This window comes from Gallinula chloropus (assembly GCF_964237585.1).
Source record: "Gallinula chloropus genome assembly, chromosome: 4".
In the NCBI taxonomy this organism is placed as follows: domain Eukaryota; kingdom Metazoa; phylum Chordata; class Aves; order Gruiformes; family Rallidae; genus Gallinula; species Gallinula chloropus.
Genome location: NC_140088.1, coordinates 47957035 through 47976441, shown reverse-complemented (window position 1 = coordinate 47976441; position 19407 = coordinate 47957035). Strand labels below are relative to the sequence as shown.

Below are 19407 nucleotides of genomic sequence, written 5' to 3'. Positions count from 1 at the left end.
AGCTAACCTTCAAAACAGAATGCTTTTAGTTAGGGCTGTACTGAGTTTGGCACTTGCAGGAGGAAATAAACCTCTGTATTCTGCATTAAGAGGTACGCAGGGCTGTGCATCTAGAGAAAGTGCACAGACTCTGAGCACAGAATGCAATTTCAGGGTGCTTCAAGCAGATCTAGCATGGTTTAATTCCTATAATTTCAAAACCAAACCTTTTCTTTTTCTCTACTAGCTAATCTAGATTTCACTCTATATATTAACACCAGCATGCATATACAAGTGTTACATATAAAGAATTAGTCTTTAATTTCTGGATATAACTAATTTTATAAATCCCTGGAAAACAAGAACCAAGTCATAAAATGGTGTGGTGGTGCTGTCAGTCATTTACAAACAGTCTAATATCATAGGTGTGACCAGTACAGGTTTGTTAGGCTTGTCAGTAACTAAATATTATGGTTTAGGAGCAGAGGAGCCAGTAAATAGCCACATGCAGGATATCGCTTCTGTTAGGGTATTTTAACCTTCCTTCTCTGACAGAACCTTTCTGTTCCCCTGCCTGCCCAGCCTAATGGAAATAACATGATTTATCAGCCAGAATGGCATATTAACTGCACATGTTACCCTGAGAAATTTAGGACCACCATTCCCCTCCCACCTCTTTCTTTAGAACAGAGAAATTGCAGACTACTGTGGACATCTTTGAAATGTTAATACAAAGCAGGCAACACGAACCAAGAGAAAAAAAACCCCAACATTACAATGGTAAGATCTGAGTTTCCACAGTCCGTGGGCCATAGCTCTATTCATTCCCATTTAATATAGATATAAATAAGATGCTCCTGGAAGCGCTGCATGGGTCGCCCTAGGGAGGACAGACCAGACCAGCAGCAAGCTCCCCTGCAGATTAATTCTTTGCAAATCACACCATCCCTCTGTGCCTCGGGTTTATCACCAGCAAAACATAAATCTCAGAATTCTCTTTTGTTGTGCAAGTCTTTGAAAGCCATAGCTGAAATCTGTAGATGTTTCTTACAATAAAATGAGGGGGTACAAAAAATAATTAAAACCAGTGTTCCTGTGGCAAAAGGACACTGGCTGCAGAAAAGGGAAAGGGATTTTGAGAAAAACTATTATGGTGTACAAGAGGGAGGCAGCGACTGAGATCTGAGAGTGCAGATGGCAAAAAGTGAGAAGAAAGCTAAAAGCAAGCTTCCCTACCTACAACTTCAGCAGTCTTTCCCCTTTGCCTCTCTCAAAATATGAGTGATCACAGCAGTGGGGATAGAGGGAGAGATGAAGTGACAAAGCCTGGTAAGATACTGCATCAGCATCATTTGAACGCTGCTGTCTTGCAAAGTGCCTGTGCTCCAGCACCAATGGGGGAAGACGACCAGCACCAACATAACACAGAGCCAACCTGGTTTTCCATGGCTATAGATTGTATAATGGCAGGGAGGGATTGTACTCAGCGTGCATTTGTGTAACAGACATTGCTCATGCTAGTTTAACCTCAAGAGTAATGCAATGCAGACAGAGCCCTTTCCCCAGCCTCAGGAATTTGAAACAATTTATTGCCTTTGTACCGCACCATTGCACAGAGCAGCATCCTGGCCTCCCTCCTAAAAGCATTATCCTCACCTTGATGAAGTACTGCCTGCTGTTTAGTGTCACTCTGTATGCTGTGGCTTACTTTTTGTCACAGAAAGCATGAAAGCAAGCCTCCTTACCCTTTATTCATCAATTTTGCTCAGAGCACTACAGGAGGAGAAGGTCCTTGGTTTTTCACTGGCTTCCTCCCTCTCACACTTGAGGCTGGTTGCAAAGCCTTTTTGTGCCCACCAAAAAAAGCACAGGACAGTGTTGTGTATCCCAGCATCAGCCTCAAGGCACGCAGCTGCATTACACTAACTCAGCACATTTCTAGATGACTGCATTTTCTGTGGATTGATGCATCATCATGAAAACACATTTTTGTGTCCAGCCATGCTGTAAACATGAACAGTTAATACCCATCTCCTTCTGCTTCTACTGATTTAGAGACAGACAGCAAAAAAATCAGGTATAGTTTTATCCCATGTATAAAAAAAGGTCAACAGAGCAAAACAAGTCAAATGTGATAGTCAAGATCTTTTGATTCCATAAAGACTGATCAATTGGATCTTTTGCATGGGACAGCAGCATAATGAAACTCTTTAAATAGGCTAATATCCGTATCCTACAAGTAACTTCTTGCATTTAAAAAATTTTGTTTGAATTCAAGTGTAAAACACCAAAATGAGTAAATACTCATTACTTACAGACTTTATTTATATTAATATACTCTATTAAAGTTCTGCAACAATATTAAGTGCTGCTGACGGACCCTTTAGCACTTATCAAGAAACACTTCAGAGACAAGATGATATTGTCTATCAACATTCCCTATAAGTGTTCTCCTTTTCAACATTTGTAGGAAGCACTTACCACGTTTTGAGCAGTTGAAGTGTCAGCTACAAAGGATCCAATTGTGTTGGGGTTTTTTAGGGGGGAGACCGGGGAGAAGGTCAGTAGACTGGAAACCCAAAGATTCATTACCTTGCTTTTAAGTTTCTGGGGTGCTGCATGTGGAAACACACGAAGTTCAGGGCAATTTTAGTGTTCGCTCCAGTTACGTCAAACACCTTCAGTCATAAAGCACATAAGCACCAGCATCCACAAAGTCAAGCTGACAGTAAAAAGATCTTGTACAGTTGTCAATCTTTGCTCAACAGAGGCTCAGAGCAGAATAAAATGAAGAATAAATTACCTTTTGTGGAATACAGTAAGCACAGTGCAAGTGCACAGCAGATCTGCCATATGGGACACTTTCTCCTAAGCTCCATCCATCTTCACCTTATAGGAGTACTAAAAGCCTTATCAATAATTTAAGAAGCTAATGGACATGTTTTTAAACATTGTGGGCTGATGCTTAAAGAAGTGCCACATTGGCAGAGCAAGATGGCAAAAGCAGAAAGCTTGTAGTTTGTTATTCTGTGGTTATTCTGAAAGTCAGAACAGCATGGTATGCTACAGACACTGTATTTTTGTCAGCCACATTTTTTCCGCTCTACTTCAAGCCTGGGACAACAAAAAAGCAACCTAAGAAAGGGTATTGTTCATCTTCAGGTGACAGCAGTAGTTTGTTTTGGAAAGCTCAGGACCCACAGTGGGTCAGTGATAACTGCCTTCCTAAGACATGCCTGAGCATTCTGCAGTCATCTTAGTTATGAAGGCTGAGTTTACAGACACAGAACTTCTCACCAATTTGGTTACCACCCAACTGAGACGGTGTCCCCAAGGCTCTAACTAAGAGACCAAGGTGCCAGGACAGCCACCTGCAGCACACAACTTGACATCTCCAGCATATTTAGCATACACTTCAGGCTTCAGAGGACTGCAGCCTAAACATGCCTGGCTTGTGCAAGACACGACTCCAGCTACAACCAGCTTCCCTTGACACGCAGGGAGGAGAAAAAGCTCACTGACCTAAGCTCACATCCAGGGTGCCAGACACCCCCATCCACAAGCCCCAGAGGAGGAAGGTGGAGGTGTCACCTCCTCTCTGCCTGCACATCACTTTATAAGCTCGCCCCCAACCCTGCTGCCAGTTCCCATTCCAAATCATCCAAAGGGAGACTGACCTGGACATAAATACCTATCTGCAAAGCAGGTGATTCAACTCTGAAACAGGTGTCCTCCCTGCTCATGACTACTCTCTCCAGACCCCAAAATACACATCACTTCCACCCCCAGACCTGCTGGGTAATGCGGGTAATGCAAGTGGCTGGGCAGAGCATCTATTGCTCATGCCAGTCTTCAGGCACCAACCCCACCACGTGGCATTACAAGCCCACTACCTAACCAAAATCAGGCACAAAAGGTCTAGGAGAGAATGCTGAGCTGTCATCCCTCTTCCCACCCCAGTCTAACCTGAAGGTGAATGGATTGCTGTCAGTGGTTTCCACAAAGACAATGCTTTATTTTCCTTTTCCATAAATTTCTGGCATGATGGCAGTACAACAAACTGCTAAATTCCCCATCGCCATGTTCTGGAGTTTGCTGTTACCGACACTATACAATTATATACCTGATTTTTTTACCTCACGTCAAGGCCTCTTTGAAGTGTGACATCATTATTAAGAAGTGTGCCGCCTGACATGCTGGTCTGTTTAATTGTGGTAGCAACGTTACTTAAACTGTACTTTTTGTGATCTGCTGCATGTCATTGACCATCAACTTCAGAGATGGCGATGAAAGAGAAGAAAAATATATGCTGTTTGGTTACCACTATGATGTTATTTCATGATAACAGTGCAATTAAATTCCACTGTCATTGCGCATCCTATCTTAGGCCAATGCACATGTCAAATGGACAACACCACTTAGTTTGATAGCCTCTTCATAAAACTAAATAATGACAATCTACACATAAACCAGGCCATGGAACTGAGTCTGACAACCTCATATAAAGAAAATACTGAGAAATACATTCTTCACATTATTTATTTTGGTTTGGGTCAGGGAGAGAGGGTTTGGCAAATCTCCTGGGAACCCCATGCCTGCCCTTCCAGCCAGACACTGCTATCTCGATGTCCTGTGACTGAAAGGTTTCTCTTCCTTTCAGATCAGCATCTTCATGACCCATTTGTCTAATTACGGGAATGACCGCCTGGGTTTATACACCTTTGCAAACCTAGCCAACTTTGTTAAGAGCTCAACTAACCTGAAACTGCAGACGCTGCCCCCAGTTCAGCTGGCCCAGAAGTATTTTGAGCTCTTCCCAGAGCAGATGGACCCTCTTTGGCAGGTAATGTCATAGCCACTCCTTCCTCCAATTACAATCCACTTGTTGGAAATAAGAATCTTTTCCTGTAAAAAAAAGAAAATCTCACTTCATATTCAGATATGTTATCTCTTCCTGCATGCCTTCTTAGATTATTGAAATTTTTTCCAAGAAACCACTGCTTTTGACTAGAAATGGATTAACTTCCACTCCCCTCAAATCTGGGATGATAGAAGCACCTAATTGCCATTTACATGGGAAAAAGCTTCCTTTCCAGTCCCTCCTATCTGCAGTTTTGCTGATGCATCACATTGCATTAACTGATTGCACTGCACTGTCGGTAAGATGCCCACAGCCAGCCAGCAGTGAGAGCCATCTCAAGGCAAATGATGAAGATTCATCACACCCCTTAATGAGGAACTTCTAATGGTGGATCATTAGAGCTACAAGGAGGATTCCCCACCATCTGAACCCCCTTCAATGAAACAGCAAAGGAAAAGGAGGGCAGGAGGGGTCAGTGACCCAAACACAGAGTGGACAGCTATTTCAAGAATGGAGAAGGGTTTTTGCACAGTCTGTTTTCTGTCTCCAGCTCAAATGCAAAATAGTGCTGCTTGCAATCTCAACACTGTAATTCCCTAATCATTGTTACACATATCTGGCTCTTTTACTTAGAATGTGATGTGCCACGTTGCACTTTTAACTATGCAGGCATAAATCCAGAGGGACACAGTGGAGATCTGCGCAGTTATTTTTGGGCTTACAGTGGCAAAATGGAGCAGAAAGTTTCCCTATTATTTTTGGCTCAGATGCAAAAGAAGTCCAGTTCTGTAATGTTTCCAATGAGTTTAGTGGAGCTACAGTGATTCACATCAGTTAATGATTTTCTCTATTATTTTTTCCTAACTTTATTCACTAGCAATCTCTGTCTTCTATTACCAGCCAATACTATGCAAAAGCAGTATCTATATGATAACTGCTGTAAAAAGCAGTCATCCTAACCTTGTCTGCATGGTCTTTTGTTCACACATTTTAATTTTGCATTAGTAAGTAGTAGAAAGATAAGGAGATGAATAATATCTCACATTTCTATTTTGCCCTTCCTTTCAGGTTTTTATGTAAATTAAAATTGGCATTAAGTTCTATGCATCAGAAACCATGCCTTGAAGCTGTTCAAACAGAGGTTTCCATTTAACCTCAAATGAAGACTTGATTAAATCAATGTTTTCATGGGTTTTTTTCCTTCTTTTCTTTCTTTCTAATGAATGAACTTAATCCTCAATCATGCAAAACAATTATATACACATTGAATTTTAGTCAAAGGGACCACATACACACCTACCTATGTGGATTTATGAAACAGGCTGACTAACAGAGAGAAGGAAATGCAGTAGTCTTTCAGGGTGTGAATTTTGACACCAATCCTTCCAGGATTTACACAACTGTGTAGTTACTGACTTCTCTAGGACTCCCAGAAGGACTGACCCTGAAGGATACCCAGGAGTTTGGTCCCTACTTACATGAATACTTCCATGGATCCACACCAGAGTCCTCAAGATCTGTCAGGAATAAACTCTCATGAGGAAATGTGGGATTTTACTAGTTACTATAAGGCTCAGGCATGAATGCATAACATTTAGATCCTTCAAAGGCTCATGTGCATGCAAACATTTAGGATATAACATAACCCCAGTGTGATGTACACAACCGCTTTTTCTTCTTCAGAATCCATGTGATGATAAACGACATAGGGATATTTGGTCCCGGGACAAAACTTGTGACCACCTACCCAAATTTCTTGTGATAGGACCCCAGAAAACAGGTAAGAAGCAATGAATTTGTAATCGAAGCTAGCTCCCCCAGTTTGTATCTATGTATTTGTGTCCTGCAAACTGAAGCCATGTCCCTACTATAGAGATGGTTTACTCGCATAGCAAGACATCATTGAAAAGAAAGTTTAAAGATACATTCTCCATAATTTTGTTTCTTGCAGAATATAAATTATTGTTGCTTTTGTCAATCAAAGAATAAAAAAGTACTGTAAGTGGGATTTTAAAGCATACTTACTACATACAAGTTCGTTAGCACTCAACTCGACAATGTTCCACAATAGCAGACCCCCAGGAAAAGGACACAGAGGACATAAGTGCAGCTCTGGGACCAACAAATGCATTCTCTCACAATTAGTGCTTTTGAAGAGCTGTGTGCAATGTATGTGAAAAGAAAGAAGTTCAGGCCAAATTTCCCCCACGGTTAAATACCCAGCCCAGCAAGCAAGGTCATCAGCAACAATATCGAGCTTGCATCAGAGAGCAGAATTCAGAGTTTGGAAATAGGAAAAGTTTGATGAGCAGAGAAGTCAACAGATAGTCGCAGAATCACATAATTGTAGGGGTTGGAAGGGACCTCAAGAGATCATCGAGTCCAGACCCCTGCCAAAGCTGGTTCCTTAGGACAGGTCGCACAGGGAGGCGTCCAGATGGGTCTTGAACATCTCCAGAGAAGGAGACTCCACAACACCCCCTGGGTTCCCCCCTCCCTCTGAAAGCCCCTTCTACATATGTAGGCCTTTTATCAATAGGCAACTTTCTTAAAAAAGGTAATCTAATTTTCTTGTATATCTCAGCGTGCATCAATTTAAAGTACTCTCTTGAATCAATAAAGGGTAGGGTTTTTTTGTATTTCGTAATGGCATCTCTTTTGTTGTCACAGGAACAACAGCACTTTATTTATTTCTTCTGATGCATCCTTCCATTATCAGTAATCTCCCTAGTCCAAAAACTTTTGAAGAAGTTCAGTTCTTCAACGGAAACAACTATCACAAGGGAATTGACTGGTAAGAAGAATAACAAAAAAGAAGCATTCATTATTGATACGTGGTAAATCACAATGGAACAATTACAGAAGCATGTATGACATCTACATAATTACTAGATGGATTTGTTATGCTTGGCATTATCAGACAGAAAGAGAAACTAATTTATAATGATGGGGCATTTAATTAAGTCCTTAATTTTGTTTAGATATTATAGTAATAATGTCCTTATTTTTTCCACAAATGAATACAATAGACAGCTCGGTTATGATGGGTCTTCATGTTGAATAGCAATCTTTTCATAACTGCATCTATTCTGATTTATACTCTTTTTCTTCAAAAGCAGCTTCTCATTGAATAAGATTTGAGTCATCTCTTCATGAGAAAAAGGAAATACACTGTAAAGCATTTCATTTGGCATTCCTATCACTATTTTTAAATATTCCTTTTACTATTTTTCTTAAGAAAAGCTTTTTTGTAATGTTTTTGTTTCCATGGGGAACAGCAGTTCGCATCCTTGTGTGAACACTGAAATATAAGACAAACATCACACTACACAGAAGAGATTAATCTTGAGAGAGGCTTTCCTTGCCTGCGCAGGCCGTGGAGAGCATGCAGAGCAAATGAGGCTAACCAATAAAAGCAGGCTGCCCCAGCAACTACAAGACCAGCTTCTTGATTCAAGGTGTCACAAAAACCAAAGGGAAATAAATGCCGGGTGTTTGTTTTTCCACGCTGTACAAAGACCTCGCCCATGGCTACTGTAGAGTACATGATGTATTACACTCAGATAAGAAGGAGTGGTGATCAGTGGAGGTCACCTCTGCAACTCTCTGTACAACAGGTAGAGGAAGAGGTTGGCCTCTTGGAGACCTCTTTGGCCACACTTCACTGAAATTGGCCTGCAGGTTCAAAAGCCTGAAGGGTCCTGTGCGCAAGTTGAGGCCTTGCATACCTCATTTCCATAGAAAGGACACAAAAGCAGTCCTGTCAAAGCTGGAAGTTCCCTGAGTGTTCAGCAAGACTAAAGGGACTGAAAAATGTCTCTAAAACAATCATAGACTCATACAATCACAGAATACGTTAGGTTGGAAGGGACCTTTAAAGGCCATCTTCCCCCCCTGCAGTAAGCAGGGACATCGGGACATATTCACTAGATCAGGTTGCTCAGAGCCCCATCAAGCCTCACCTTGAGTATCTCCAGGGATGGGGCCTCCACCACCTCTCTGGGCAGCCTCTCAAATCACTTTTCTTTGTTTGAATTCTTCAACCTTTCAGTTGAACCTTGCTTTATTTACTTTTATTCCAGTCAATTTTAAGTGGAAAAAACCATCCAAAGCCAAAATTCAAATCTTGCATTCTGAAAAAGTCTGTTCCAAAATGAAATATTTCAACAATGTTAAAAGGAAATGGTTGACATTTTGAAACTTTTCCCATTTTTTCTGCAGCTAAAACTGAACTCACTCCAAACTGATGGAAGATATCACTTTTGACATTAAACTTATTAGCAAAAATCCCATCCATCAAAGGAAAAACCTAATCAACCTGAGTCCATGGAGGCTTTAGCTATTACCAGCGCCGTGTAAGAGCCAAGATGTGTTCTTCCTACTCCATTTCTGGAGTGAGCTAAGAAATTCAATTTTGCTTCATGAGAATTATGTCTGAAAATTCACCTTTTCACCTACGATAATTAGGAAGCACAGGGATATGACCCTTTTATGATACTGCTAATAAGTTTCTTCACTTCCCAGGTACATGGATTTCTTCCCCACTCCTTCCAACATCACCACCAACCTCCTCTTTGAGAAAAGTGCCAACTATTTCCATTCTGAGGAAGCTCCCAAGCGAGCTGCTTCCCTCATCCCCAAGGCCAAGATCATCACCATCCTCATCGACCCATCCGATCGGGCGTATTCCTGGTACCAGGTATGGACCTTGCCATTGAGAAATGGACAGTGAAATCAATGCCAGGGAATGATGGCCAACATCAGTGGGAATTTGTGTCCTTGAGCAAGAATGGGATTTATTGCAAAAGCATTTGCACTCTGTAGAAGTGGAAGAATGCTGAATGCCAGCTTTTGCAGTTGCCATCTGTGACACCAATGTCATACATGATGAAACTTCTCAGCACAGAGCTGCCACCAGCTGTAAACAAACAGTTTAATCTCAATTACAGCTGACACTGCATAGAGGAAAAGCAGTGCTCCTCACCCAGGGAGATGCGTGGGGGAAAATGAGCATGGCCTAGCTAGAAAATCAGAGCTCTTGATGCTAAGAATCTGGTACCTCATCCCATCCTTCAGTATATGCTGGGGTACAAATGTATGCAATGTCTTCTAGAGTTTCCAAGGAGTTTAAAAGCACTGTGTCTGGAGAGTTGTTTCCATAACAAAGCTTGCTCTACTTAAAAAAATAGGTTTTTTTAAAGAGACATTTAAGCATTCATCTAAACTATAAATGAAATATAAGGAGCAGTGTTAAAACAGACACAAATTAATAATGTTGCAATAAGCATAAACTATTTCTGATGCTGTGATTACAAGTTCTTCAAGGAATTAAAAAAAAAAGGCCTAGGGCTGCAGTTTACACTCTTTTTAATGGCTCATTTGCACCTTTGCTACTACTGATGCAGGATGCAAAGCAAAGCATTTAAAAGAAAAATTGTGCCAAATGTGGCAGAATTTAGCTCCTTGGTTCCCCTCCATCCTGTCCCAGAAGGATCACTGATTCAGTGGTGGCTCTATCCTGCTTCTTTCCCCGTCCCCTTGTCCCAACTCCTACACAGCAGAAGCAGCACTGGTGGTGAGCTGAGGAGCTGCTGTGGGATCCTGATAGCTCCGTGAGGCTCACAGGTCACTCTGCGGCATCCTCGTGATATCTGTCTAAATATCTCCCATCAGCATCAGCGATCCCATGAGGACCCCACTGCCCTGAAATTCAATTTTTATGAAGTCATTACATCCAGCCATTGGGCACCCTCAGAGATAAGAAACCTCCAGAAGAGATGCCTGACACCCGGATGGTATGCTGTCCACATTGAGAGATGGTTAACTCATTACCCTGCTTCACAGGTAATTTCCAAATTTCACCAAGGTCACCAACTCTCTTTACATCCTAAAATGAGTACACTCATTGTTAGAGATGATGGGATATTTCCCACTGGAACTCTTAGCTGTTAGAAAGTGCAGATTTGACAAGACCAGGATATTTCGTGAAAGTGTGATGATTTTTCTGTCTTCTGATGGAAAAGACGCGATGGGAAAATGCTATGAACTGTGGCCCCATGGGTTTGAGGGGGACTTTGGGGTTTCCTTCCAGCATCATCCAAGGTTGTGAAGGCTTCTGGGTCTTGTTTACAGATATTGGTACTGCAAAATACATGCATGGGCACTCTTAACCTGTGGATGTGGTCCACAGCTCGGTTCCTATGTCTACCTACTGTAAGAAGTTGCAAAAGGGTATTGAATGAGCAGCACAATGAGCAGGTGTCTCCAGAGACTGCTCTATGTGGCCACAGAACTTTGCTGAAAGCAGGTAGAACCAAGTGTTGCCTATTTAGCCAGGGACCCGGAAAAAAAAACCCAAACAAAAATAAATAGAAGCTCTATCTTCTTTTCATACAGTCTCAGCTGCACTACAAAGAGGAGGAGAAGGTCAATCCCATTTCCAGGAGAAAGGAGAAAGTCTCAGTTAGTCATTTACTACCTTCTTTTGTCTCTGGCATTTCTACTCTTTTGTAAATGGGGAAGGAGTGCTGCCTAAAGCTGCTGAACTTGCAACAAGGGCCGTCCCCACACAGCATTGTGCCAGGGGCAAACAGGGCACATCTTATCACCACCGTGCCCCAACTTACTCCTCTGAAGGAGAAGGGGCTGTTCTGGCAAACTGGGAGCATGCAAAGCATGCCAAAAATTCCATGCTCTGTTACCTGTGCTCATTCTCTGCCCTCACCCTGGGCTGCCTCCTCCATCTCATGAAGATTTTTCTCCTCCCCCTGCCACAGTGAAGAGGAGTGCAGTCTTCATTAAACATTCAGGGCACATTGACACATTTGAAACAGGTAACCACTTGTGTTTCACAGTTACAGTGATTAAATTTACAAGATACAAAACCAAATGCACTCATTCTTAATAAGGTACACACAGAGAGCACACTCACGGTGCTTACTAATGGGCACCCAGTAACGTGCATTCACTCAGCCTGTGCACTCAAAATCTTAATAATTCATTGTAAGCCTTCACAAGAAACATAAAACATGTCTGCCCAGCATAGTTATTAGCAATACTGCTTGGTACACGGGTAGACTTTTGATACATTGCCTTAACATTTGCTTGTGGAAGTTAATGTACCTTTACATCACATCAATCTTTAAATAAAAACAAAACAAAAATCCAAACCCTTTGCTAACAGTTTTGCAGGTCTATATGGTTCATAGGCTAGTGGTAAGCTTTGAATAAACTTCCGCATTTTTTTTTAACCCGTATTTATATTGGTTTTGAACAGTCAATTCTAAGATATATATCAGCTTGTTACTATTTTACTTCTTCCATGCCAGATTTTCTACAGACACCTGGCAAACCTCAACAATGTTTTTACATTCCTTCCTTATCTCTTTTTTGAAGACCTGGGTTTGGCTTGAGAGTCTTAACTCTTGCATTTGAACAACATGCATACACAGAGTTACAAGGTGCCCACCTATACAAATTCAACATAATAAACTAAAAAGTAAACCTAAAAAGCAGCTCATCCATATGATTGTTATTAGCACCATACAAAGTCATGTGCTAATTTAAATCCATGTTGTCACAGAAGGGAAATAATGTCATTCTTTTGTTAATCTTAGTCCTGTTTCTGAATAATTAGCATATTTACCCTTACAGTTGCTTATTATTGATGGACAGCAGCTAAGAAGTGACCCAGCAACTGTGATGGATGAAGTGCAGAAGTTTCTTGGAGTCTCTCCTCATTATAATTACTCTGAAGCTCTAACGTAAGTCTGTTCCTTTATTATTTACCCTATGGGATTACAGTGTACATCCTCCCAAGAACACTTGGTCATTAACTACAGACAAAGAAACAAAACCCACATTACAACAATGATAATTTTGCAAAGCTTAGGGTTTTCTTGAAGTTATGTTTTACATTCATCCATTTTTCCCTTAACTTGCATGTATATAATACATTACAGAATTTAATTGCACAATTGCACGCGTTTACACATGCAAACTCAACTTCTCACAACATACAGTTGTGTAAAAAACTAAAAGTCTGCTAAGTGTGAGCATTTGATCAGAGATGCCCAGGAGTTGTTTTCTCAGAATGCCTAGTTTTGCTTCCACCGACGCACTGTTTAAACTGTTTAGTTAATGTGAATTGTGCATCTAAGAGCTCAGTGCACATTCACACATCAGACTGTCGAACCACTCTCCAGAAGATGAAGACCGCTTACTGTCACATGTGAAAAGTTTGGCTCAGACATTTTTATCATGTTCATATTGGAGTTTAATGTCAGAAACTGGGTTAGAAGCACTCAGTATGATAGGATTCATCTGCTTGCATGTTTGCTTGGATCATTTGCTTTCAGCAGGGACCGTAGCCAAAGGGTGGTGGTCAACGGGTCTTTGTCCAGGTGGAGGCCGGTAACAAGTGGGGTACCCCAGGGGTCTGTCTTGGTACCGGTGCTCTTTAACATCTTTATCAATGACATAGATGATAGAATTGAGTGCACCCTCAGCAAGTTTGTGGATGACACCAAGCTGAGTGGTGTGGTTGACACAACAGAAGGAAAGGAAGCCATCCAGAGGGATCTTGATAGGCTGGAAAGATGGGCCTGGGTGAACCTAATGAGATTCAACACTGCCAAGTGTAAGGTGTTGCACTTGGGCCAGAAGAATCCCAGACATAGATACAGACTGGGAGAAGAGCTCCTTGAGAGTAGCCCTGCTGAGAAGGACTTGGGTGTCATGGTGGATGAGAAAATTAACATGAGCCAGCAGTGTGCTCTTGCAGCTCACAAGGCCAATGGTATCCTGGGCTCCATTAGAAGAGGGGTGCCCAGAAGGGACAGGGAGGGGATTGTCCCTCTCTACTCTGCCCTCGTGAGGCCCCATCTGGATTACTGAGTCCAGATCTGGAGGCCCCAACACAAGAAAGATGTGGAACTGTTGGAGAGGGTTCAGAGGAGGCTATGAAGATGATTAGAGGGCTGGAGCACCTCCCTTAAGAAGAGAGGCTGAAGGAGCTGGGCTTGTTCAGCCGGGAGAAGAGAAGGCTGCAGGGGGACCTCATTGCAGCCTTCCAGTCCCTGAAGGGAGCTTAAAAGCAGGAGGGGAATCAACTTTTTAAAAGGATAGACAATGGCAAGACAAGGGGGAATGGATTCAAACTAAAGGAAGGAAGGTTTAGATTAGATATTAGGAGGAAGTTCTTTATAGAGAGAGTGGTGAGGTGCTGGAACAGGCTGCCCAGAGAAGTAGTAGATTCCCCATCCCTGGAAGTGTTCAAGGCCAGGTCGGATGGGGCCCTGGGCAACCTTGTGTAGATCCAGGCCTGGAGGTTGGTGGCCCTGCCTGTGGCAGGGGGCTTGGAGCTCTATGATCCTTGGGGTCCCTTCCAACCCAGAACATTCTATGATTCTATGATGATTCTATGAAATAGCTCATTCCCTAATCCCATTTTCATAGATAGCTGAGCCAATTCTGCCAACCTTTTACCTAGTAGTAACCAGACATACAGCACAGAAGAATTTAGTCTCTAAACTTAAAAGTTTGGTAAAATTATAAACTACTAATGTCAGATCCCTAACCTGGAAGCATGGGGCTGAAGCACACAGCACCTGGAGCACAGGAAAAATCGTGTATTTGCCTTCAAAGCACCTAACCCTCAGAACTGAGCTTGATTGTTCATGGCCTGGAGTCTGGGTGCCAAAACTGCAGGTGCTCCACAGGAGCCCAAACCAACACCCCCTGCAAAAGCAGCTGTGATAAGCCTGGATCACATTTCTCATCCTTGTTACCTGGAGCTGCAAGGTATTCCCCATTAAAGAGGATTGATGGCCCATGTGGCACTCTCTCTTTGACATTTCCCAGTTCCCTGGAGGAAGGCAGAGACTCTGCAGGGACAGGAGCGGGCTGGATTTCTCTCTTCCTACCTAATACAGCAGAAAATTGTAAGAGGCTTTTGCACTGAGCCTCTCCGTACAACGAACATCATCAGCACATTACAGCCAGAAGGGATGGGCTGGGAGAGCCCTGGGACATACGTGGGCTTGGAAACCTGGCACTGCAGTGGAGGTTTTTCCAAGCCACTGTGCAAGCAGAGAGCATGAGCCTGCCCAGGGAGGGTGGGAATTAGAAAAGCCTGTGTGTCATCTTCCCTACAGTCTCATACCAGGAAATCTGTGGGGGAAATGAGACCACGGAATTTCCACCTACCCCACACTGTCTCCTCTCTCCTTATGACCATTCTTTAATGTTTCCTGTGCTGGGTGGGTTATGGTCATTTATATAACAAATATTAAGTGAGACTTGAGTGCTTCTTTGAGTCTTCAGAATGCTGCTCTGCCAAAATCATTTCCTAGAGAAAAAAAACTTGGATGTCAGAATGTTATTTTTTAAGTCATTGGTTTCCAAAGTGTATGAAATAGAGGAGTCGTTTGAATACACAGCTGAACTACTGATGTTTGAACAACTGCTGCTGCACATCTGCAGCGCCTTCTGCTAGGTTTTTAAAAATACACACCCACATCTTTCTTTCCCTAACTAAATTAAAGTCAGTGGAGTCACACACACACAGTGAAAAAATTTGGCTTCTCCTATTTGTTTGGACAGGAAAAATGAATTGTAAACAGATCCATAAAATTATGCAGTTACTGTTTAAAGGCATCAAGAATGCAAATATGCTGGAAGCACACACTTCTGTATGGATTTAGGGTAGGAGAGAAAAATGCATTAAACAATGTAGTTGCTTTATGGTAGAACTGTCAAAGTAAAAAAGATTGCATGGGATCGTTCCTAGTCATTACTGCCTAATAACTGTACACCACACATTTTTAAAGTTGTTGCAAAGCAGCCTAAGGACCCAGTACGGCAAACACTAGTTAGCAACAAGTTCATCACCCTGAGTAATTATGTGAACATCTTACAGGAAAGTAAAATCAACCCAGGCAGAAGGAAGGTACTAATCAGAGAGCAGGCAGGAGGCAGAGGCAGGCCCTGGCATCTGGAGAGAAGGGCACATCACAGCAGGTTAGTGAGAGACACAGCTCAGACAGACAACTAGGTCATCGCTTATAATGCACACTGCTCAAGAGGACTTAGGCTCAGACTACACAGAAGGAAGACATATTTTACAACGAGGGTAGTGAGACACTGTCACAGGTTGCCCGGAGAGGTGATAGATGGATCCCTGAAAACATTCAAGGTCAGGTTAGATGGGGCTCAGCAACCTTGATCGAGTGGAAGATGTCCCTGTTCATTGCAGGGGGGTTGGACTAGATGACCTTTGACAGTCCCTTCCAAGCCAAACCTTTCTATGACCTAATCTGTTTATTCGAGTACTGAAAATGAAAGGGGAGAATCATCTAATGTTGCAAGACTTTTACACATAATGCCATCAATAGAAAGACATTGGGATCCCCCCACAAAGTGCTAGGAGAGGGAAATGAGTCAGTTGTCTTCATAAAGTTCCCCCTATAGCACTGAAGAGATGTTTCCCAACCACTGACCACTTTTTTTTCACAGGAAATGTCCATGGGTTCCAATTTTTTAAGTGTCTGAACTTAACAAACAGAAACCTAGGTCACTTGGGGCTAAAGTTACCAAAGGCTTTTCTTTTTAATCACAGGATGGCCCTACCAAAGCTCCACTGACCGCTAGGAAGATGTATTTCGTGCCCAACATCCTCATGGTCTAGGGTAGCATGAGCCTGTGGTCCCCTTCTTCCTTTGTTTTCCTCACCAGGCAGGAAAGGAGGGAGGCAGAACAGACACTGGTTTTGGTAAAGGGCAGCCAAAATTTCGCTTTCGCCAGCACAGATCACCACATCATGGTCTATCCACAGAGGCAGCTCCACGTCTGGCCTCACAAGGGAAATTTCCCTCTTTTTCCCACATGTAAACAACAGGAGTGGAAGGAAAAGACAGAGGACTCTTGAAGTAAATGTTTTCTCTTGTCTAGGTTTGGGTGCAGACAGGCCCTCACTGATGCCCTCCCCACCTTGGGCATCAGGGGACTGACTTCCCGAGAGGTGTGGTGAGCATACGGGTGTTCAGGTTTAACCCTGCACCTCCTACAGCCTTACTCTGTGATGGAAGAAAAGACAGGACAATGGGGCCTGGAGGAAAGGTTTCTGCTGACTGCTTTAAAAAGCTCACTTGTAATGTTTGCCTTAAGGCAACCACTATTTATAAATAAATACTTCCATTGTGCCCAGTTATGTTATCAAGACTCCTGAGGGTTGAATTCAGTTGTCTTTTCTCCTTCCCAAATCTGCACATCCTCTCAGTAACTTTCAGTATGCTCCTTCTGAGGCAGGAATATCATTTGGGGCGTAATTTTGCAGTTTTCCTTTTACCCAGAACACTATATTGCTGCTTCTCTTGGGAAATCAGTGCAAGCCAGCTAAAGTATTTCACTGTGCAAGGAGCAGATGGAAAAGGTCAAAGTAGAAATGAATATATCATTGATATAGCCATTTAATCAATGATTTATTTATTTTTAATTGAAATGGCTACTGAGAGAATTTAGGAAACAAGGGTCAGGCCTGTAGTAATAGGCTGGGCAAGAAAAAAGAATACAAAGAAGGTTCACCCTTTTCCGGAAATTAGTTTGTTCATGTACAGCAGCAAACTGCAGGTGCACCAGTGTCATGCGGACAGACCCGGGGCAAAAAAGTAGTCTGTAACTAATTAACTCCGTGTTCCAGCCAATTATACTTCATCCTTTTCAAACATCTGCTGAATAGCAGAAACACGAACCTTGTCAATGTTTTATGCATGCTGCAGGTCCCACACAGCAATAAATCCAAAGCTTAACGCTGAGTGTTGTTCATTCCTTAGTGACTACGTGTTTCAAAGCCCTAAAGTTCCTTTATCTGTGAATTCTGGACATCAAGATCAAATTGCATGTTTCAGATAAGACTGCTAAGACAGTGTTTAGGCTAAAATGCCATCTTCAGAATGAAAACCATATTTAGATCTAATGATACAGAACAACTACCTTCTCGGGTGCAGTTAAATTATCAACAACCAACCAGCAGTTCTTTCAATAGACCTGAACACTGTTTATTTCAATCAGAAATCAACATAAACCATTTCAGGATTGTATTTCTCACCATTTCATAGTCACGCAACAATCACATACTTTACTGTATAAATAGACTTAGGGATTGAGTCTACCCTTGTTGAAGCAAATAGATCTGCTTGCCCCTTTTGACATCTCTCACCTTGACAGCGCTGACCTATAAGAGCATCAGCTCCAACTGGCCGTATGGAGAGCTTTGCTGACAATGTGCTTGAGAATATAAGAATATAGCGCATCTACTTCCAAGAAGAGACAATTAGTAATTACTTTTTCAACAAACCATTCTTTGCTCAAGTGAATTGGTCAAAACATTTGAATCCTGTAGGGATACACGGAGCAGGTTGATATGCATAAATTCTCTGACCAAAACCAGACAAAAGAACGTGAGTCACAGTTTGGAGTGGGGCCAGCTACGATCCTTCAGACTGAGGCTCAGAACTTTGACTGGCATCCTATGGATTAACACTTTAAACTTGTACCCTATATGCTGGACAAGTAAAGTAAGACTTATCTGGTGTAGGTAAAGTTCAATGTGAAAACTTCTTGCCTCAAGCCGCTCCCAAGGCAAATTTGCAGAAAATATAAATTCCCAGAGTTTTCACAGGAAAGGAAAGTTGTTTCCCACTCTGTCCTCTGTATTTCAGTCATCTAGAGAGATTCATGCAGTGATAATTGTTGTCTAACACTGATGTCTTAGTAGCTGGGAGATTCTTCTGTAGTGAGATCTTTCAAAACATATAATCCTCTATAGGTTTGACCCTCAGAAAGGCTTTTGGTGCCAGTTATTGGAAGGAGGGAAAACAAAGTGCCTGGGAAAAAGCAAAGGTCGAAAATACCCACCAATGGACCAAGAGGTAAAGGTTTTCTAGAGATTTAATTTAACATTTTTTAACATTTATCCAGTGCTTGAGTCCTAAACTAAAAACTCGGGTTGGTTTGTTGGGGTATTTTCCCCCCTACTGGATTAATATGCTTTAAAATCCACAACTTTTAATGAGTTTTCAATGACAAGAGATGAGTACCCCCCCACTCTTAAGAGGCCCCCTGGGAGCAGCACGGGCAGTAGCACCTCCTGAAATCAGCGGTTGGGTGGGTTTCCTTCCTTAACTGTTGGTTGTTATGTTGTTGTTCTTTTTTTCTTTCTTTCTTTCTCCCTTCTCAGTCTCGAGCATTTCTGTCGAGCTACTACAGAGACCACAATGTGGAGTTGTCCAAACTGCTGCACAGGCTGGGGCAGCCCCTGCCCTCTTGGCTGAGACAGGAGCTGCAGAAGGTCAGGTAGCCTCTAAGGGCAAGGGACCCAAATAAGAACAATTTCCTTCACCGTCAAACCCCTTGCTTCTCCGACTCACTTGTGATCGTCAGCAGAGGACCTCATGAATAACACTATTAAAAGAGAAAACCAAACAAAACCAACACAAAAGAATAAAAACCCCAAACCCGACAACTGTTTATATGCACCTGCTGACAGTTATTAGCATCAACCCCTTTTG

The 19407-nt window shown here is 42.3% G+C and overlaps 1 protein-coding gene across 1 annotated transcript in view; it reads left to right on the top strand.

Moving 5' to 3' along the window:
* The window catches only part of LOC311191690 (bifunctional heparan sulfate N-deacetylase/N-sulfotransferase 4), a gene marked incomplete at both ends in the record, with an annotated part of 88962 nt that extends 69766 nt beyond the window's left edge, over positions 1-19196 (top strand). Inside the window, 8 exons of the mRNA XM_084263952.1 lie at positions 4640-4822; positions 6524-6620; positions 7511-7634; positions 9365-9539; positions 10514-10684; positions 12494-12603; positions 18666-18768; positions 19077-19196. Coding sequence (XP_084120078.1) covers positions 4640-4822; positions 6524-6620; positions 7511-7634; positions 9365-9539; positions 10514-10684; positions 12494-12603; positions 18666-18768; positions 19077-19196 — 1083 coding nt within the window. The remainder of the gene's footprint in view (positions 1-4639; positions 4823-6523; positions 6621-7510; positions 7635-9364; positions 9540-10513; positions 10685-12493; positions 12604-18665; positions 18769-19076) is intronic.
* Between the last annotated feature and the right edge of the window lie 211 nt (positions 19197-19407).